General features: G+C 40.9%; 1 protein-coding gene across 1 annotated transcript in view; it reads left to right on the top strand.

The window, feature by feature from the left end:
- LRP12 (LDL receptor related protein 12) overlaps positions 1-20,412 on the top strand; it is a 351,165-nt gene extending 330,753 nt beyond the window's left edge. The window contains exons 2-6 of the mRNA XM_061604820.1: positions 2,049-2,184; positions 3,801-4,003; positions 5,054-6,152; positions 11,235-11,367; positions 17,811-20,412. Coding sequence (XP_061460804.1) covers positions 2,049-2,184; positions 3,801-4,003; positions 5,054-6,152; positions 11,235-11,367; positions 17,811-18,671 — 2,432 coding nt within the window. The 3' untranslated portion in view covers positions 18,672-20,412. The remainder of the gene's footprint in view (positions 1-2,048; positions 2,185-3,800; positions 4,004-5,053; positions 6,153-11,234; positions 11,368-17,810) is intronic.
- Positions 20,413-22,508: the final 2,096 nt, after the last annotated feature.

Below are 22,508 nucleotides of genomic sequence, written 5' to 3'. Positions count from 1 at the left end.
AAAACAAATGGTGCCTGCTGAATCTCTGTTGGCAGAGCATTCCAGAGAACTGGACTGATGACACTGAAAGTTCAATTTTGTGTCAATGTTAAATGAGCCTCACCAACTTGGGGATGACCAAAGCTGCTTCTGCAGATGATCTCAGTGATCGAGCTTGAGATATAAGGGTCCAGGCGGTCCTAAGATACCCTGGACCTAAGTTATTCAGAGGTTTGTAAATTAATACAAGGACCCTGAACCTGGCTTGATAGCAGATGGGCAGCCAGTGTAGATACTGTATTTTAAAAGTGGCATCATATGTTGTTGGCCGTGTGCTCCCATCAGCATTCTGGCCTCCACATTTTGCACCAGCTGGAGCTTCCAAACCAGGGCCAAGTGTAGCCCCACATACAGTGCATTTCAGTAATCCAGCCTCAAGGTTACCGAAGCATGGACTACAGAGGTCAGGCTATTCCTGTCCAGGAATGGCCGTATCTGACAAACTAGACAGAGCTGGTAAAAGGCACTCCTAGCCACAGAGGATAGTTGGGCCTCTAGTGACAAAGATGAATCCAGAAAGACCCCTTGGCTATGGACCTGATCCTTCAGAGGGAGTGCCACCCCATCCAGAACAGGTAACCTGCCTGTCTCTTGGACATGGAACCACCTACCAAAAGAGTTCCATCTTCCTAGAATTCAAGCACAGTTTATTGGCCCTTATCCAGTTCACTACAGCATTCAGACACCGATCCAGAGCATTCACTGCCTCTCCCAACCATACCTGCCCCCCGATCACTGAGATAGATTGCACAACGGTGCCCTCCTCCAGTATTCTCCCTCTAAGCCGCATCGTATACTCTGCTAGAATTTAAAAAAATAATCAGTATGCCAGGCTATGCAGACATCAGTACACAACTATTAGACCACAATACAGCCCACCCTGGATATAGTCTTCCTCTAGCAAAGGGAATAAAACAAATAAGCAGGCATCCCACCTCATTCCTACCTAGGACATACACAATCACTTCTCTATCTCTCTCTCCCACCCAGGGGTTTTAAACTCTCTGGGATGCACCAGTCTCTCACACTGGGCACACCAAAAAGCATAAGACCACTATGTATCATGCAATTCAGTCTCTCACACACCCCAATTGCATGTTACATGCAATTAAAAAAATTGTTACATACAATTAAAAAAATACCCACAGGTGGGGAAAGAAAGGAAAACAAAACAGGAAACCAAAATGGGGTGGTGCCCTTGTCCTCATTCCAACCCCATAGGGATGACCTCTTTGTGTTGATAGCAATTAAACTGGCAGCAGATGCAGAGTCCTCAAATCCTGTTCTCAGCTGCTGGGTTGCGTGGCCTGATGGTAAGAGGCTTGCCAGATGATGGATGGCAACTGCAGACAGGTAAAAGGCTAGCAGGAGGATGGGGGGGCAGATATAGTTGCCTGGAGGTGTTTAAGGCCCCTCTCCCCCCCCCCCGTTCACCTTTACCTCACACACAGCAAACTCTTCATGTTCTGAACTCGCTATGTGGGATGAAATATATGCCCAGGAGCAACTAAATAAACATTTAAGTTAACGTGTGAAATTGTGTTGTTGTTTTTTGAAGTTGCTATAGTTGACAGCGCCTTGTGCTAAAAGAAAGCGGTGGGCTGGACTCAACTCTGTGGCATGCTATAGGGGTGTTCTTACACCCTGCTGGTGTGGAAGTGTCATTTGGGGTGGCACAATGCTTATTTTGGGGTGCACAGCTACAGTTCCCTTATTCATAACTGTGGACTGTGGTAATTGCACACTGATGTGCTTTGCCCTAGAGAATGATAATGCATCTCTAAGGAGAGCATTTTCCAGTGATGGAGATGTGTGATATTGGGTATCATAACTCATATTTTGTGGTGTAGTGCCAAATAAACTATATTTTTGTGACATGGCTTGTGTACCATTTGTACAGTTAGTCCCATCTTAAGAAATGATGTGTTCTTGCACTAAACTTTAGGAACTGGCTGTTAATTTGCAGAAATGCTTCTATAACTAATGACATCAGTTTGTATATTTTTCAGCTTGTGGAGATATTCCAGAACAAATTAAAGACCCAAATGGGATAATCACTAGTCCAGGTTGGCCTCTTGAATATCCTGCAAGAATGAACTGTAGCTGGTATATCCGGGCAAACCCAGGTGAAATTATTACAATAAGGTAATTTAAGTGCTTGTGCTTTATAAATATATTGTAGAAAGTTTAAATAATAGTCTAAAATTGTTTCCTTTACATATTTTAGTAACTGGAAATTTAGTTCTTATAAATGTTTGAATTAATATCTTCCATTTTTTTAGCCCTTTTTTATGCCTTTTTACTCCAGATATATAGCTGCACATAAACTAAGGGTGGTATTCAACTAAATAATTGCAGCAGCACAAGACTCTCCATCCCCTTGCTGTCCCCAGATCTGCTCCAAAGGGTTGAGGGAACCTCCAGAACAATTTTAGGGGGGCGCAGTGGAGGAGAGGAAGAGTATGTTATGTTGCACAAGGAGAAATCCTTGTGCTGATAGAATAATTTGCTTAGTGGTACACTGAATACAACCCTGTGCCTGTCAGATCTTAAAACTAAAAAAATTAAAATTATAGATGCCTGGGAGCATTCCATACCATTTTACACACTGGGCTCTAGAATAAAGACTATATGGTCAATAAGGTCAGGAAATATATATTTAAGGAAGGATCTTAAAAGGGTTTCTTAGGCTTATGCAAGGGCTTTTACTGGCTTTGTGAACTTACTTTTTTCATTAAAAAGTCAATCCCCATGCAGAACCAGAAACTGCTTTCGAAAATCCTGTTTTTCAAAAACATTTTGCTTTCTGCTATTTGAAAACAACACAGTTAAAGTTCCTTGAGGAACTAGTTTCACTAGGTTGGATCCAAATGTGTCTTTACGAATGTAGGAAGTATCTTCCACACATGGAAGTGCTGTTTTAAACCTTGCACTAGAACAGTCTGTGAGAGCTTTTGCATTATTCACTTTGTTGGTTTTGCTGCCCAAAACTTGGAAATCCCTTTTAGGGTTGAAGAGCAAGGTATAAACACATTGAAATAAATAACATTTTAAAAGTGGAAACTAAATTGAAATACGTTTTTCCACTTGAGCAACCTCTTGTGCACATGGAAGCATGCAACTTGCTATAGAACTGGTAGTACGAAACCCAATATATCACAATAGTATTTCAGGTTGCCATTTAGAATAGTTAAGACAGAAAGAATGATGCATATATGGCAAAAAGGTAAAACATCTGCTAACTGGCTCTTTTTAGTGGGAAGGAAGGGGTTGAGAAAGAAAACAGTGGTCTGAATAGATGTAAGAAAATCTCATAACTGTAGTTCATACGTAGAAATGACTGCCGGCAATTCTGTATTCTGTATTTTATAACTGTTAAGGTTTCTGCTTCCCCCTCTTCTATCCCACCCACTATTTACTTCTCTTTTATTGCCATTTGGATTAACTGGCTATGTTTATTACTGCTTTGTTTCTTGTTATATTATTATTTGTTTGATGTTCTATATTGTAACATGCTCTAAAATGCTAATAAACATTAGAAAAACTGTTAGGATTTTGAAAGGCGTTTCCCCCCCCCCAACTAGAGAGGTAAAAATTTAAGATGTTTGTAGAATTGGAATGTGATAAAAGATACTTCCTTAGGCCTTGCTGATGTATGTCAGAAACTCACATAAGAATCTGTTGTTAGTTGTTTGTTAAATGATTATGCAAATATATAACAAAGCAAAAAAAAAGGGTTAAGACATATTTGCCTTTTGTAGTTTTCAGGATTTTGATATTCAAGGATCACGGCGATGCAGTTCAGATTCTCTGACAATAGGGGCATACAAGAACATAGAAAATTACAGAGTATGTGGATCTTCTGTTCCATCTCCATATATATCTTCACAGGACCATGTTTGGATAAGATTTCGTTCAGATGATAATATATCACGGAAAGGCTTCAGATTGACTTATTTTGCAGGTGAGCTTTATATGCAGAAACGTTGCAATTAAACATTTTCTATTTTATCTAGATCAGCCTTTTCCAATTGTGGGGTCCCCATATGTTGCTGGACTATGATTCCCATAATTCCTGACCATTGGCCATGCTCACTGGTGCTGATGGGAATTTTAGTGCAATAATATCTGGGGACCCAAAGATCGGGAAAGGCTGGTCTAGATTTTGGGAGCTTTCTTTTTAACCTTGTTTTGTTTAAAAAAGGTTGTGCATCAGTTGCTTAATATCTTAGGAGGACAGACATTAAAAAAAACCTGGAAAGTAGATTGCTAACAGGTTATAATGTGATATCCCAGTTTTAGGGATATTTGAAGCAGGTATATTGAAAATATTGATATCTGGTCCACAGCTCAGAAAAGGAAACCAGTCCTCCCAAGCATTTTAAATACCAAATATTATCCAGTACACCCTTCATTCTTGATGGAGCATGTACACGTTCTCATGCACCACTCATCCATGATAGAACATGCAACATCTTCTTGAATGCAAAGTCTACAAACTAATAAACATACACATTATTAAAGTACCATAATGTTACATAATGAAGTGTTATGGTACTTAGTGTATTTTGCTTTTGTATGTTTCTTTGTGAACTGCTTCAGTATGAAGCAATATATAATATACAGAATAAGTGGAATAAAATGAATAGGAAGTTGCTCAAACTGTAATTTTTTTTACACCAGTTAGCTCAGCTCATTCTTTAATATTGTTCCAGATGACCTGTTAAAATACTATATCCAGCTGATTCTGATTCTTACCAGTTAGTGCAGGGGTAGCCTATGTAGTGTTCTCCAGATGTTGATGGATTACAACTCACATAATCCCTGACAGTTGACTATGCTGGTTGGGGCTGATAGTATTTATAGCCCAACAACCTCTGTAGGGCATTACTGGATTAGTGAAAGCTTTAATCATTAACCATAAGTGTTTAATAGTGTGCCTTAAGCATGAAACATTGTAAGAATAAGTAATATTTTTTTTAAAAAAATCATTTCTTAAATGTACAATTTTTAGGGAAATCCAGCGAACCAAGCTGCAACTGTAACCAGTTCCATTGTGCTAATGGTAAATGCATTCCAGAATCTTGGAAATGTAATGACATGGATGAATGTGGAGACAACTCTGATGAAGAAATCTGTGCCAAAGTTAGTCCTCCAACTGCTGCTTCCTTCCAGCCATGTGCATACAACCAGTTCCAGTGTCTGTCTCGTTTCAATGTTTACACTTGCATTCCAGAATCTTCAAAATGTGATGGAAACCTTGACTGTCTTGACTTGGGAGATGAAATAGACTGTGGTGTGCCAACATGCGGGCAGTTGCTAAAATATTTTTATGGTACTTTCAATTCTCCCAACTACCCAGACTTTTATCCTCCAGGCAGCAACTGCACTTGGCTGATAGATACTGGGGATCACCGCAAAGTTATTTTGCGTTTCACTGACTTTAAACTTGATGGTACTGGATATGGGGACTATGTCAAAATATATGATGGATTAGAGGAGAATCCACACAAGCTATTGCGTGTTTTAACTGCTTTTGACTCTCATGCCCCTCTTACAGTTGTTTCTTCTTCTGGTCAAATCAGAGTGCATTTTTGTGCTGACAAAGTGAATGCTGCAAGAGGATTTAATGCTACGTATCAAGTAGATGGCTTCTGTCTGCCATGGGAAATCCCATGCGGTGGAAACTGGGGCTGTTACACAGAGCAGCAGCGCTGTGATGGTTATTGGCATTGTCCAAATGGAAGGGACGAAACCAACTGCACTATGTGCCAAAAAGAAGAATTTCCTTGCTCTCGAAATGGTGCCTGCTATCCACGCTCTGATCGCTGCAACTACCAAAATCATTGCCCCAATGGTTCAGATGAAAAGAATTGCTTCTTTTGCCAGCCAGGAAATTTCCACTGCAAAAATAATCGATGTGTGTTTGAAAGCTGGGTTTGTGATTCCCAAGATGATTGTGGGGATGGTAGTGATGAAGAGAATTGCCCAGTTATTGTACCCACCAGAGTAATAACTGCTGCTGTCATTGGAAGCCTTATTTGTGGGCTGCTCCTTGTCATTGCATTGGGATGCACTTGTAAGCTGTATTCTCTGAGAATGTTTGAACGAAGGTAAGTATCATATTATAAAATATAAGCTGCTAGTTATTTCAAATTTACCTAAAAATATTGTCCAAACATATGACTATGAATGGCTACTTTTATTGATGAATTGTATACATTTTCTTTACCAGTTAAAAAGCTTTTGTAGTACATAAAGCAGCATGATTGTGAATTCTCCACATATTCATGGGAGCTTTTAGTGCCTCCAAATAGGGCTTGACTTGAGGCTTCTGGCTGTAGAGGATGGATAGAGAGAACTCACTGTGCGCCCAGAAGAGCAGCAGCAGCAGCAGAAGGCCACTGTCAGCCAATACTCTACTTGATCAGAGCCTACAGCTAGAGCCTCTGCCCATACCTGGTGTGGCCCAGCACAAGGAAGCCTTCCAGAATCCTTCATGGATTACGATGGTTTCTTCTGATAATGTGCTTCACCTAATGGAAATGGAAATAGACTTCAGCCCTTCTTTTGAATGTATTTTGGCACACAACAGCATAATTTTGGATCATTACATAAATAGAGTTTGATTGGTCTTGATTACCATTAGTAATTCATTTGGCATATATAGGCAACACGCTTGTGTATACGCGGTTCTTCCTTCTGTAAAATTATATTAGGGTTGTCATTCAACTCTTGGGGTTGTTATTTTGTGTTAAATTATTATAACCCCATCAGTCTGTATGGCACTTTAGAGTATAAGAGGACAGACACCTACCCCAAAGAGACTGCAAACTAAAATTTGACTCAGAGGAAACCACAGAGGGACAGGAAGTAGAGGTGGATACACTAATAGGCAAAAAACCTTGCGGTTTAAGAATGTACCTATAGCCCACAGATATTTCTATCAAACTTTAAAAAGCAGGGAAATTGGGCAGCTCTAGTGAATGCACCAGGGGAGCAGGAGACCTGACCTCCTCTCTGAGATATTGTACTGCTCTACTAATTTGGCAAAATGCAAACACAATTTGGGCTGGTCTTTCACAGAACAATCCACTTGCTGTGTAGCTTGGAAGAATTTGGTAACTTGTGCCTCTGAGCATATAGTGAGTGGTGGCAAACCTGCCATCTCCAAAGATGGAGAATTATATTTTTGTATGTTTGTTGGTGTTATTACTTTGCTTTTTCCCTGTGTTACTAATGTTTCTACAGAGAATCTAAACTAGAAAATTTTATTTCCCTCATTATGCATCCTAGAAATCTGTGTCAAATTTATTTTCATTAATTTCAAAGTCTTTTTATTGGTCAATGTCATATGATGGTGAAGACACCCTTTTGTGTTTCAAATTGGAGGTTATGTTCTATTTCTGTTTTGGCTGCATTAACAGTTGAATCTGAAACTGCAGTTTGATGTAAAATCGGACTGATTACAATATGTTGCTACTTCAGCAATGACTCTAGCTGTTGGAAAAAATAGGATGCATGTTTTCAGCCTGCTATGTTTTAAACCACGTTATTTAAGGCAAGGTGGGCGCGGTCAATTAAAAACATAGAGCACACCTAGAATTTTGCTAGAATATATTTCACCTCCCATTGTTTTATCTTGTGTAAATTGAGACACTCCTGAGGTCCACTGGAGACTATTCTGTAGAATAGTCAGTGCCATTATTCCACAATTATTTTTGGAGTTTTTTAAGTGTAAATTTTGCAAAGTGTTGCTGTACTTCACATATTCACAGAAAGAGAAGCAAAAGAAAATGATTTCCTATAGGAAACTTCACTAAAATTGCAAAGTAAATCAGACATATTTAAAGTGACCATCTAAATTATATCAATTGTCTTAATAATGTTACTTCCTGCCTGCTAAAACAAGATCAGCACAGCACATGTCTTCTTTCTATTATTTGGGCTGATTGCAGGTGTTGCCACCGCTCACCATATGCTCAGAGGCACATGTTACCAAATTCTTCCAAGGTACACAAGAAGTGGATTGGACTGTGAAAGACCAACCCAAATGGTGTTTGCATTTTGACAAATTTGTAGGGCAGTCCAATATCTTAGAGAGGAGGTCAGGTCTCCTGCTCCCCTGGCACATTCACTAGAGCTGCCCAATTTCCCTGCTTTGATAGAAATATCTCTGGGCTATAGATACATTTTTAAATCGCAAGGTTTTTTGCCTATTAGTGAATTTCCCTGCTTTTTAATCCAGGAGGCAAGAAATGGGGTCCTGTGCGAGCTTGCTGAGAATGGATTGATCATTTGCATGCTTATTGAGTTCAGTGGGATTTACTCCCCTGCAATCATGCTTAGGATAGGTGAAACTGACCACAGGGGATGGGGAGGGGAAGAGGAGGAGGAGGGAGGGGAGGAAAGGCAGAGGGGAAGACTGGGATGGGAGCAGGGGGGAGAGGGAGGGGAGGAGAAGGACAGGTTTGATCATTTGCATGTTTATTGAGTTCAATGCGATTTACTCCTGTGCAATCATGAGTAGGATAGGTAAAACTGACCAGGGGGGAGTGGGGGAGGGAGGGCTGGAGTGGGCAGGGGAGGAGAAAGAAGGAAGAGGGGGGAAGAGGAAGGGAGAGGAGAGGGGAAGGAGGGAAAAGCAGGTCTGATCATTTGCATGCTTATTGAATTCAATGGGATTTACTCCTGTGCAATCATGGTTAGGATAGGAAAACCTGATCATGGAGGGGGAGGGGGAAGGGGAAGGAATGTATTGGAGGGGGGCAAAGGAAGGGGAGGGCAGGTTTGATCATTTTCATGGTTATAGAGTTCAATGGTATTTACTTCTGTGCAATCATGCTTAAGATAGGTGAAACTGACTGTGGGGAGGGGGAGAGGGAGGGGGAGGAAGGGGAAGGTGGGGATTGGAAAGAGAGGGGGAGGAAGGGACAAAGGAAGGGGGAGGGAAGGGGCAAGAGGGAGGGGATAGGAGGGAGGAGAAGGTAGGGTGGGTTTGATCTAAGGTTGCCAGGCTCAGGGCCTGAGAATGATTCTGTATCTTTAAGAGAAGAGAAAATTCAGCCAAGTGCAGGTTTTTTTGCAACACTGTAATGGAAAAAACCACAAGGTGAAATTCTCCCTTCCCCCTGCACAGCTTTTAAAGATATAGAAGACCTCTTGGAGGCTCAGCCTGGCAACCCTAGTTTGATCAGTTGCATACTTTTTGAGTTTGATGGGATTTATTTCTGTGCAATCGTGTTTGAAAATGGAAATGGACTGCCTTCAAGTCATCCGAACTTATGGCGACCCTTTGAATAGGGTTTTCATGGTAAATGGTATTCAGAGGTGGTTTTACCATTGCCTTCCTCTGAGTCTGAGAGGCAGGGTGACTGGCCCAAGGGCACCCAGTCAGCTTCATGGCTGTGTGGAGATTCGAACCCTGGTCTCCCAGGTCCTAGTCCAACACTGACCTGGGGAGGGGGAGGGGAGGGGAGGGGGAGGGGGGAGGGGAGGGGGAGGGGGAGGGGAGGAGATTGGGTTGTTGGACACTGGGTAGAGGGGAAGCCCCTTTCCTTTCCAAAAGGAAAACACTGTGAACAGTATCATTGTTTTTCAGCGTTTCCCTCACCTTTTTATTCTATAACAGGCACATGTAGCCTCCCACCCAATTTTAAACCAAAGCTGTCCCTGGCCACATCCACACCAGGCCTTTATTTCACTTTGGAGAGTCATGGCTTGTCAGGATGTATGATTGGGGCCCTGAGGATTCAGAAGAGGAAGAAAGGGAGGGGGCCATTTGGCCAGAGTTGTGTGAACAAGGAGCAGGAGAAGAGGGGGAGGAAATCCCAGAGATAGCGCTGCCAGCAACGAAGGCCTTGAAAGTCTCACAGACACAGAGCCTTCCCTTGTAGTTCCCACACCTCCTCCCCCCCTGAGTTCAGAGCAGTTGGAGGAAGAGGGAGGGCCTCCTGAGCCAGGGACAAGCAAAGAAAACCCGCTAGACAGTTTAAACCTTGCCCCCCCTTCCCTCCATACCAGAGTCAGAGCCTTCAGAAGGGGAGGGGGCCGTGCTTCCCCCTTCGCCTTGTACCAGGAGACAGTTGAAGAGACGGGAGAGAAGGGTGGTGGAAGAGAGCACATTGAGGCGGAGTGACAGAATTCGTGCCCGTTTTCCCCTTCTTAAGAGAGGAGAGATAGCAGTCCCTTGTTCTGTCAACTTTCTCCTATGTCGCAGGATATGTGTTACAGTGTTGCTTCTTGAGAAGGCGCAGTTTCCATTTGGATATTACGTTAATAAAAACTGAATTGCTTGCATCAACTGGTCTGGTTCCTGAGTCCCGTCCTGGACACGACATGGCTTCTCTCAAAGAATCCTGGGAAGTGTAGTTAGTGAAGGGTGCTTTGAGTTGCTAGGAGACACCCTGTTCCCCTCACAGACCTTCAATCAGAGTGGCTGACTGTTAAACCACTCTGGCCACTGGAGCTCTGTCAGGGGAATAACAGTCTCCTCTCAGTACCCTTCACAAACTACACTTCCCAGGATTCTCTGAGGGAATCCATGACTGTCTCACATGAAATCAAAGTCTGGTGTGGCTGTGCCCCCCTGATTAGCCAAGCCCAGCAGCTGTGAGTCTGGCTTTTAGAACACTGACAGTTGGTTCTTACTGAGCATGCCCAAAACTATAATTCAGTTCAATGGAAAAATTTATTAAATTAATTAAAAATCAGCCAGACATTTTTTTAACTTTTAAACTGCAGAAGATGAAGGTCAGAGTATGGGGCAAGGTCAGTATTAGGATTACAGGTACTCTGTGAACATGGCTGATTTTTAATGAACATATTATGAGAACTCTCCGAGAAAAAAGTCCAAAAGGGCTCTGGGCTTTTTTTCTCTCTCTTTAGACTTTGAAAACTCAATTCTCTCTGACTGTTTTGTGTATCGTCATGAAAATTGAGAGGGTTGTTAATCAAGCATTTCTGAGTTCAGGACTATAAGTTTTGTAAGGTTTTGTTTTGAAATGAGCTTATGGGAAGCATCAGAGTGGCATGGGGGTATTTTCAATTTAACATTGCTGAATGTGAAATATCCACGCTGGCTATAATATACAGCCACTCTCGTGGCTATATAATCACAGATATAATGGTGGTGCTCATATCTGTGAAAATGAAGTTATTTGAAATCCATATAATCTATTTCTGTTCTTAATTAGATCTTTTGAGACACAGTTGTCAAGGGTAGAGGCTGAGTTGTTGAGAAGGGAAGCACCTCCTTCCTATGGACAATTGATTGCACAGGGCTTAATTCCACCTGTTGAAGACTTCCCTGTTTGTTCACCCAATCAGGTAAGAGCTTTCATGTTAATTCAAAATAGGTTGCTCTGAAAGACAACTATAAAGTCAGAAAGTAGCTAGTTAGCTAGCCCAACTCCTTACCACAGCAGGATTCTGTGGATTTAAATTATATCTCACAACATATCGGTTCTCTCTAAACAATTCCATAGTAGTATATTCTCCAGTTTTATGAGAAAACATGTTACATTGGGTACCTTTTTATTTATTTATTTAAAAAGTTTTAGTGTGTATGCATGCAGGTCTGGGGGCTGGTCCATGTGTTTCTGTGGGCTGTGGTCAGCATGGTTATAATTTATTTTGGATAGTTCTCTTGCATAGGAGAGAGATATTGAAGGATCAGCATCATACTTTTTGCTGCAGAAAACAGTTGTCCGTTGGTTAATGGAAAGGAACTTCTGCAGACATGAGATACTTCTAACGTGTGCACTGACTTCCACTGTTCCTGGTCCAAGGTCCTGGTCCTTTCAAAAACTCTAAATCAGGATTGGGGACCTCTTACCCACAGGCCAGACTTGGCCTTCCCATTTGACCCATGCGGGAAGATTCAGTACAGATAAAAGAAAGTACTTCACACAGCGCACAGTTAAGCTATGTGACTCACTCCCAGAGGAGGCAGTGACGGCCACCAACTTGGATGGCTTTAAAAGAGGATTAGACAAATTCATGGAGAATTAATGGTATCAAAGGGAACTAGTCATGATGCCTATGCTCTGCCTCCACAGCTGGTGGCAGTATGCTTCTGAATGCCAGTTGCTGGAAACCTTGGGGGAGCAGGGGAGAGTGCTCCTGCACTCAGGTCCTGCTTGGGGATTTCCATGGGCATCTGGTTGGCCACTGTAAAAACAGGATGCTGAACTAGATAGGCCACTGGCCTGATCCAGCAGATTCTTACTATATTCTTATGTCCTGTGAGGCTCTTGGGAAGCTACGCTCATCCCTCTACACCTGGGTGGGTAAGGGCAGGGCTTCAAAGAAACAACTAGGACCTTAAAGAGGGCTGCTGATTGTTCCTTTGCTGGAACAACTGCCCATAAGCTTATGGGTGAAGGGAGTGTACCTTGCTGAAGAGTGGGTGGGGGGGATTGGTTTCCATTCATTTGAAACCGCTACTCTCTTCCAGCACTGCTTTTTGAAGTCACACCGCACAACATCTTTCCAGCTCCAACACTGCCTTGCTTTAGCAAAGGAAGCTCTTTGCAAGCTTCCCCATGCTTCTCCTTTTCACTTCCAACATCAGAGGTGGAAAGGAGCAGCATGGGGAGGCTTGCAAACTGTAGGGATGGCAACACCCCTTGCGCTGTTGTTCCTAAGCTTGGGATCCTATGCAAGGGATTTAGATAGGTGATGGGGCAACCCACCTGCCAATCATGTGACATAATAATGATGTCATATGATTGACAGATGGATTGCCCTACCCACCTATCAAAGTTGGCCTGCAAGATCAGGCCCCTGGGGCTAAAAAACATTCCCACACCTGCCCTAAGTTGTCTGCATTCTAAGGAGTTCTGACAGCATCTCCTTCCATATGAGCCCCACTGCCTCATTTTCTATCAGTTAGGCAATTTAGTTTATCATTGATGAGGAGCAAGGCCTTTGGGGTCATAGCCCTTTAGCTTGGACTTTTCTTCTCCATTGAAATCAGGTTGGAGCGCTCCCTGCCTCAGAGGGGGAGTAAAAATTTATTTATTTCATTGTGTCTTTTCTGTTTGATTTTACTTGACAACTTTAGAGCTTTGACATTGTGCCAATGGCCTGGTTTGCACATCACGCTAAGTCAAACCATGGGTCAGTGCGAACATGTAAGCTGCCAGAGAGGAGATCATGGTCGCTTTGCTCCTCTCCAGTCATTCTGCTGTTGCACCGAGGTAAGCAATGGTTTGACTTAGCATGTTGTCTGAACTCAGCTTGATAGTTTAGCATTTCTGGACAAACCATAAGCTGCAAATAATAGAACAAACTTTGATTACAGCTTGTCATTATTTATTTATTTATTTATTTATTTATTTATTTGTTGCATTTGTATACTGCCCCATACCTGAAGCTCTCTGGGCGGTTTACAACAATTAAAAACATTAAAACAAATATACAAATTTAAAAACATTTTTAAAAAGCAATTTAAAAACACATGCTAAAATGCCAGGGAGAAGAGGAAAGTCTTGACCTGGCGCCAAAAAGATAAAAGTGTTGCCGCCAGGCACACCTCATCAGGGAGAGCATTCCATAATTTGTGGGCCACCACTGAGAAGGCCCTCTCCCTTGTTGCCAGCCTCCCAGCTTCCCTCGGAGTAGGCACCCGGAGGAGGGCCTTTGATGTTGAGCATAGTGTATGGGTGGGTTCGTGTTGGGAGAGGCTTTCCATCAGGTATTGTGGTCCTAAGCCTGGACAGGGATAAAACACTTGCCCATGTGCAGATGACAGACCAAGCCATAGCTTGGCCCAGCTATGCAGTTTGTTTGGTCTCTCCTACATCAAACATTCCCCTTAAACATGCCTTCATTTCACTGAATGCCAGGATTGACCGACCACATGTCTTTCCATTCTGAATAGAGAAGGGGTGTAAAGGGCTTCCCTCTGTTAGTGAGTACAGTGGTGGCTGATGTAGATGCCTTCTTCCCATTTGAGGGGTATGCCCACAGCATTTTGAGATCCTGTCTTTTTCTGCTGTTTTAGCTGTGGCAGCCATTTTGTATAATGTCTCACCCCCATGGCAGCTATTTTGTATTCCGCCACACACCTTCACGTCCACAGCACTTTCTCAAAACTCCAAATGTCCGCACTAGATCCAAAAGTTTGGCGACCCCATTCCAATATCTTTTAAATGATTATTATTATTATTGAGAACCACTATTAGAACCATTATAATTTAAAAGAAGTAAAAGTACTGTAAATACTTCATCATTTTGGAAAAAAGTAAAAAGAGAAAGCAACGTTGAACTGAAGATTTCACTTCAAAATTAGCTATAGGTGCCTATTTCTTAAATACATTTTAGTTTATTATTCCCGTTCTTTAAAATGGCTTACCTGTTATACAAACCTTAGTATAGTGACCTTAACTGTAGTATCTCATTACATTTGGATGAACCAGTGAACGCACTGGTAACCTCCAAGTTGGATTACTGTAATACGCTCTATGTGGGGCTGCCCTTGAGGTTGGTCCAGAAGCTGCAGCTGGTGCAAAATGCGGCAGCAAGACTGCTCACTGGGGCAGGGTATCGCCAGCATGTCACCCCACTGCTAAAAGAATTGCACTGGCTGCCCATTTGCTACCGGGCCAAGTTCAAGGTTCTAGTTTTGGTGTACAAAGCCCTATACAGCTCGGGACCAGGATAGCTGAAAGACCGTCTTACCCCTTATATACCCAGTTGACCACTGCGCTCTGCAGGTGAGGGCCTACTGCAGATACCATCTTATCAGGAGGTCCATTCTGCACAACATAGGAAATGGACCTTTAATGTGGCAGCACCTACCCTGTGGAATTCCCTCCCCTTAAATATTAGGCAGGTGCCATCTCTGTTATCTTTTCGGCACCTTTTGAAGACTTTCCTCTTTCAACAAGCCTTTTAAGTTGAGACCTATCCCAGTCTGCGTCTGTGTTGCAATTGCTTTTTAATATTTTGGATTTTAAAAAAAAATGTTTTTAACCCTTTTTTAAAGATGTTTTTAAAGCTTTTTAAAAAAATGTTTTTAAAGTTGTTTTGTTTTAAGGTCTGTTTTTATGTGTTTTTAGAGTTTTTGTTTGCCACCCTAGGCTCCTGCTGGGAGGAAGGGTGGGGTATAAATCAAATAAATAAATAAACAACCCCCCCATTGTAAAATATATATCCTCACTAGAAACTGATAGCAGTTTTGAATCAGATTAACTTTCATGGCTTCCTCCAGAAACTCTGGGATATGTAGTTTGGTGAAGGTGCTTAGAATTCTCTTGGATATTCCTCATTCTTTGCTAAAGAAAGGGAGTAGGTGTTAAAAACACTAAGATCTAGTGGACTGAAAACACTATTAATAAAGTCGTTCCAAAGCGTACACTGTGGCAGCCTTTATAGGCGTGTCCATATGTTGTTCTGAAATTCTAAAGTGTGAATTGAGCTGCAGAAGATTTACAAGTTTCTGTATCTCCTTTCTACGGTATTATTTTTTGCACACCAAAACTATAGTTGATGCTTGAAGAGTAAGTCCAGTTACCTGTGAAAAGATGTCGCCATTTAGTAGATGTCTGGATAACTGAGTGTCTGTTCATGTGAATGCTGTGTTTTTCTTAAGAAACCATATGGTGCACATTGAAGTAACTGTTTTACCTCTTACAGTTGAACATTTAGTTCTTGATTTCTTGAGTGATTGCTTGCTGCCTTAGGCTAAAATCCAGTACAGTAGGGCCCCGCTTACCGGCGTTCCTTTTTGTGGCGTTCCACTCATGCGGTGGCCTTCAATTCGGGGAAATTCCCCATTTTAAAGCCGATTTTGCGCTTTTACGGCGTTTTGCAACATGTTCACATCATTTTCACGCAACACGGCCCATTATAGTCTATGGGTTCCGCTTTATGGTGATTTCCGCTTTACGGCAGGGGCCTGGTCCCTAACCTGCCGTATTAGCGGGGCCCTACTGTACACACTTACCGGGGAGTAAGTCCCACTGAACTCAATGGAGCTTACTTCTGAGTAGACATATATTGGATTGCAGCCTTAGCATTACTCATGCTTCTTTTCCACTTGCTTGTCCCTTTCGTCTCCCTAACCAGACACCAGGAATAATTTTATTCTTAAAAAGTGGTATAGAAATAAAATGAATATCATAGTCTATATTAAAAGTTCCCCATTTCCAAAATTGGCATGGATAGCTGTTCTTTAAGATTCTCCGTGGCGCAGAGTGGTAAGTGGCGGTAACGCAGCCGAAGCTCTGCTCATGGCCGGAGTTCGATTCCAACGAAAGGAGGAAGTCAAATCTCCGGTAAAAGGGGTCGAGGTCCACTCAGCCTTCCATCCATCCGTGGTTGGTAAAATGAGTATCCGGCATATGCTGGGGGGTAAAGAAAGGCCGGGGACGGAACTGGCAATCCCACCCCATATATATGGTCTGCCTAGTAAACATCGCAAGATGTCACCCTAAGAGTCGGAAACAACTCACACTACAAGTGTGGGGACACCTTTACCTTTACCTTTAGCTGTTCTTTGTGAAAAACAACCTTAAAGGCCCCTGCCCTTCACATGAAAAACTAGTTTTGCAGACGTTTCAACCTCAGCCTCAGTGTGGTGAGTGCTGTGATACCTTTGGGGGGAAAATACTCTGAATGGCATAGCAATCAGTCTATTACATATTAGATTGGTGTTAAAACACAAAACACCACATGGTGGCGCTTAATAGCCTTGTGTAACATTCCCCAATTCATATTGTTATTTGAAATTCAGTGGTGTCTCCTGACACTTTCATAAAGCAAAGGCAAACTGGTGACCCCCCCCTTTCAGTCACTTCAATGAATGTACACTTGTTCCCTGAACATAAATCTAGCAAATATATAGGAGATACAGCTCTTTGTGATCATACAAAGGTTTTATATTGTCGCTGAATATAGCTTCCTCCAATACACAAAGTATATTGTCATTGGAATGAACACATAATTTGTTGAAACTAAATTCATAAAATGCATATCTCATCAAACTCAACATTAGGAAATTTTGCCCTTTTTTTAGCTGAAACCATTTAAGGAATTGCTAAGAAGCTTCTTAAGCATAAAAAATAACCAGAAAATGAAGCCGTTGATTCAGGGTGCCTAAATGTGGATAAGTATTGTATAAATAATTTTGCTCACTTGAAACATACTATAAATGGGTGCTAGATTTCAGAAATGCATTAGATACATATCACATGTATATATTTGTTGTTTTATTTTGATAGACTGTAAATGTAAACATATAAAAGAACATCAGCAGTCTTACTGAATTCAATCCTCAACCCTCAACAAAATGAATCTTATATACGTATGTTTAACTAAAGAACAACCAAATAAGTTAATTTGTGTGCAAGTCTTGTAACTGTCACCACATTGAATTAAGCTTATCTGGAGATCTTCTTTTATTATAAGCAATTTTCTCCTTGCTGACCAAGTGCAGTCGGACATCAGCTCACTGTAAAGAGGCAATTGGGCAGGCAGTAGTACAGTTCATTTGGCCACTGGTGTCGCTCTAGCAGGCCTCAGCCTTTGGATTCTGTGGGTACCCATTGGACTAGAATGTAATCCAGAATGAAAAATGGCAATTTCAAAGACAGAAGTTAATTGGTATAATAATATCTTCCCAGAAAGAAGGAAGCATTGTGTATAAGCAAACACCATGAGACACTCATCATGGTGAAATGAAATAGGAGGGGAAAGCATCACATTCCTTTCAAAGGTGCTTGTTCTGCATGGCATTTGACTCATCCATGTTTTTGTTTTCACAGGCTTCAGTTTTAGAAAATTTGAGACTAGCAGTGCGATCTCAGCTTGGATTTACCTCTATTAGGCTTCCAATTGCTGGCCGATCGAGTAATATTTGGAACCGAATCTTTAATTTTGCAAGATCTCGTCATTCTGGATCTCTGGCACTGGTTTCATCAGATGGAGATGATATTGCCAACCAGAATACTAATAGAGAAGCTGAAAGAAATGGCTCTCACCGAAACCTCTTTTCAGTAGAGTCTGATGATACAGACACAGAAACTGAACGAAGAGACACAGCAGGTGCTGTTGGTGGTGTTGCTGCTACTTTGCCTCAGAAGGTCCCTCCTGCAACAGCAGTGGAAGCAGCTGTGGTTTGCGGAACTTCCTCAGTTCAGAATACCAGTGGCAGTACAGACAATGGAAGAGAAACGGCAAGTGTGGAGCCCCCAAGATGCAGTCCAGGGCGCCATCAGTTCTCTAGTGCACTTAGTCGTATGACTCAAGGATTACGTTGGGTACGCTTCACTTTAGGGAGATCAAGTCCAGTGAATCAGAACCAAAGTCCTTTGAGACAGCTTGATAATGGGGTAGGTGGAGGAAGAGATGACGATGATGATGTTGAAATGCTGATTCCCACTTCTGATGTAGCATCAGACTTTGATGTGAATGACTGTTCAAGACCTCTTCTTGATCTCACCTCAGAACAAGGACAAGGGCTTAGACAACCTTACAGTGCAACACATAGTGGAATACGGTCCTGTAATCGAGATGGCCCTTGTGAGCGTTGTGGTATTGTACATACTGCCCAGATACCTGACACTTGCTTAGAATCAACACTGAAAAATGAAACTAGCGATGATGAGGCATTGCTACTTTGTTAAGTGTGGTTTGAATGGATGAAAATGTATGTAAGTTGGAGCAATATTGGTGATTGTTTTGTACTTCATAATTAAAGAAAAAACTAGTTTTTCATTTCAAAAAGAATCCAGGGCAAATCATGTGACTTAAAAATGTTACTGTGCATGACTGAATGAATCTTTGTCATGGCAACTAAAGCAAAAGTTTTTTCCTGGTCAGCATACATAATGTGCATCTGTTGCTGTTTGGTTATTCTTTAAAGGTCAACTTCCGAGGGCTTTGCCTACAGCTCCTTTTTTCTGTTAGCATTAAAACCTGTGTAAGGAAGTGACTGCAGACAGAATATCTTTGTAAGTTGTGAAACACACAAGCAACAGATGAGATTTGTAGAGCCTTTCAAAATACATTCCTCAGATTTGTCTGAACATTTGCATTTTAAGTATTGGCAGAAGCTTGCATCTGTAGCTAGTTCCTTCAAACCCAAACTTTAAAGGTTAAAGCAGAATAAGGTAATATTGGAAGCCCTCTTGTTTCAGATAGTTTCAACATGCTGGTGTAATTCAAAGCAGAAACTTAGCTGCTCAACCACTTTTGTCTGCCTGCCACTCACTGCAGGTTGTCAGGCTAGTTTGTACAGAATATTTATTCCTTTTTGAAATAAAAACAAACGTACTATTGCCAATATAATTTTACCTGGATATACTAAATGCTTATCATTGCTAAAAGTATTCTTTTTTTCCTCTTGTGGTTTATAATATAATTGTCTAATTACTGATTGTCATCATGCTGAACTTTTTCAGAGGGAAGAGAGACTTTCTCCAATACACTATATATATTTTTTCTTTTAAAAGTTCAAACAGAGGTTAACTTAGATAAACTGATGGCAAAAAAAATCTTTTGTAGCTTTTATAACATTGACTTTAATAAGTTGGTCTAGTATGGTACAACCAAATAAGGTGTAAAAATTCAAAGTTGTTTTTTGTCTTTCTTTGAAGATAGATATCCGAAGCAGTTAAAATATGCATTTAATTCTCGTATATAATACGTTTTTTTAAAGCTGAAATAGGTACATATAACTCTAGAAAATATGTTCCAACTGCTAATGGATCTTTTCCCTAATAGGGTTTAAATTTGTTTGGTCTAAAGGGATTTGCACTAAAACTATGTTGAAGTCTCTAAAGAGCTTAGTGCACAAGCACTATCACTTTAAGTACTAGTCTCTAATACTGCAATGAAATATATATATATATATAATATTTCCATGGCGCTGTTCTTGCTTTCTTCTGTTGTTTGTTGCTGCAACTGAATTTGCTTTACTAATTTCCTATTTATTCATTGTATTTAAAAAAGCTGGTTTACCTGGCGTCAGTTTGTGCTCTTTAAAAAAAGAAAAAGAAATATTCGGTATGTTTCAAGGGCTTATTTTTGTTTCATCACATTATTGGTGCAAAACACACAAGTGAGGGGAAAACATAGTTTCAAGTTCTGTGACCAGAAAATGGTTGTTGTTACTAGATGATATCAAGAAATCCATCTTTCGATAAGGTTAAGATTATCAATTGCTGTTATATTTATTCTTTCCCAGTCTAAGTAGACTTAATGATTTAGTATGAAAAATGTATTTGTGTCTGACGGTATGCTATTTATTAAATTTTTGATACTTTGCTGAATGTCATTTTAAAGCATGTTTAAAGTCTTGTGGATTTCTTGTTGTGTTATGCTGTCGGAAACACTGACAATGTTTTAAGATGTATCAAATTAAAAAAAATTATGATGTGTTGAGGTACTTTGTAAAGAGAAACCTGAAGGTCTATTTGTTTTCTATTTTTGTAGTTTTTTAAATTAAAAAACCACAAATAGAAAACATGGTATAAAATAACTGAGGGTGATATTTTTCTCAGGCATGCTGAGGAATTGGCATGATTTTCTCTTGGGGCTTTGCACTGAATAACACTTTTTAAAAAATGGGGGGAAAGCATGGGCAAGAGGAGGTCAAGAGGATATCAGTTGTGCTGATTTCTTCGATGAACTTGGAACAGTGAGTATAGTCTCTTATATTTCCTAGTGGTCTAAAACACCGTAATGGCATCAGCACTTAAAAATGAATTGGATGTTGAGAATTAGTGTTTCATATTTTAGACTCATATTTGTTAGCCTGTAGATACTTGAAGAGAATTTTTCTCTAGATTAAAATTAGAAGCTCATTATACTCTTGAACTTGGATCCAAATATTTTCCCAGTCATCTCCCAAAATAATGGGTAGGTATATTCCTAGTAATTAGTGTTTAGCCCAGACTTCAAGCAGCTTCAAAAACTGTTCAGACCTCGTAACCATTGAGCAATGTCCGGGTTCAAGACATATTGTTGATAATGGTTTCAGATCAGCTCCGTTAACATCAGTTTATATATTTAGAAAATTTCTAGACCACTTAACATTTAATATCTACACAGTGTACAATATATAAGAACATGGCATAATATCATAAACACATCATAAAAACAGATAGTAAAATATAATGGCAAAAGTACAAAGAGACAGGTAAAAAGTCCTACCTTAGGGACCAGAAAAAAAATATGTTTTCAGGAGTCTCTTAAAACATATTACTAGAAGAAAAAACCATAGAGCAGGGGTGGAGAACCTCTGGCCCACTAAATGTTTTGGACTCCCTTTAGTCCCAGTCACCATATGGTGAACAGTCAAAGATGATGGGTGTTGCAGCCCAGCATGATCTGGATGGGGAACAGTTTTTCCTACCTGCCATAGAGGTTTTACCCAATGTGGCAAAATACCTGCTAACTTTGTAATGCAATCCTATGTATGTTTACTTGGCAAGTGCCATTGAATTCAGAGGGCTTAAATACCAAGTAAATGTGCATAGGATTGTAGTGTTAGCTACAATCTGGATTGAAAAGTTAATTCCCATCAAATTTGGTGCAAGGAAGAAAGAGCCAACTGACCATTTTGGCTTATGTGGATCTCAGTTGCACCAGAACAAGTTTTAATATTTGATTAAAGAACATAAGAAGAGCCCCACTGATCAGAGCAAAGGCTTATCTCATCCAGCGTTCTGACATGAACAGAATAGCCCTCTTGATCCACAGCAACTGGTATTCAGAGGCATATTGCTTTTGATACTGGAGGCAATATTTATTTATTTGTTATTTGATTTATATCCCACCCTTCCTCCCAGCGGCAGCCCAGGGCAGCAAACAAAAGCACTAAAAACCCTTTAAAACATCATAAAAACAGACTTTAAAATACATTAAAACAAAACAGCATTCAAGACATCTTTTAAAAAAAGTTAAAAACTGTGTTTTTAAAAAAAAAATGTTTAAAAACATTAAAAGGCAATTCCAACACAGTCGCAGACTGGGACAGGTCTCAACCTAAAGGCTTGTTGAAAGAGGGAGGTCTTCAATAGGCACCGAAAAGATAACCAACATGGCACCTGTCTAATATTTAAGGGGAGGGAATTCTACAGGGTGGGTCCCCTGTATGTATATATGGTAATATATAGCTGTCATAACTAGTAGCTGCTGTTTTAGTTAATTGATACACCATGTACAATGTAAATCTTCCTGGAAAGGTAGCTGAGGAGCCTTGGATCCTGCGGATATCCCCCTCTGTGGGCAGAGGAAAAGATGAGATTTTGGGGGGGGGGTTCCTTGTTGCGGCTGTGGAAAATGCTGCTGCCAGTGCTTCAATGGTAAGGGATGAAAAGAATTGGATCAGGGGAGGCCTTGGATTCACTGGATCCCGGTTGCCTAACCCATACCCAGCAAGTGAGAAAGACTGCCATATCTGGAGCTGCAATAATTTCCTTCCTACTGAAGCCACCTCTGCATCCATTCCATGCACA

The sequence above is a fragment of the Rhineura floridana genome, chromosome 1, assembly GCF_030035675.1.
Source record: "Rhineura floridana isolate rRhiFlo1 chromosome 1, rRhiFlo1.hap2, whole genome shotgun sequence".
NCBI classification, from domain to species: Eukaryota; Metazoa; Chordata; class Lepidosauria; order Squamata; family Rhineuridae; genus Rhineura; species Rhineura floridana.
The sequence above is the reverse complement of the archived record's forward strand: the minus strand, read 5'-3'. Positions and strand labels throughout refer to the sequence as shown.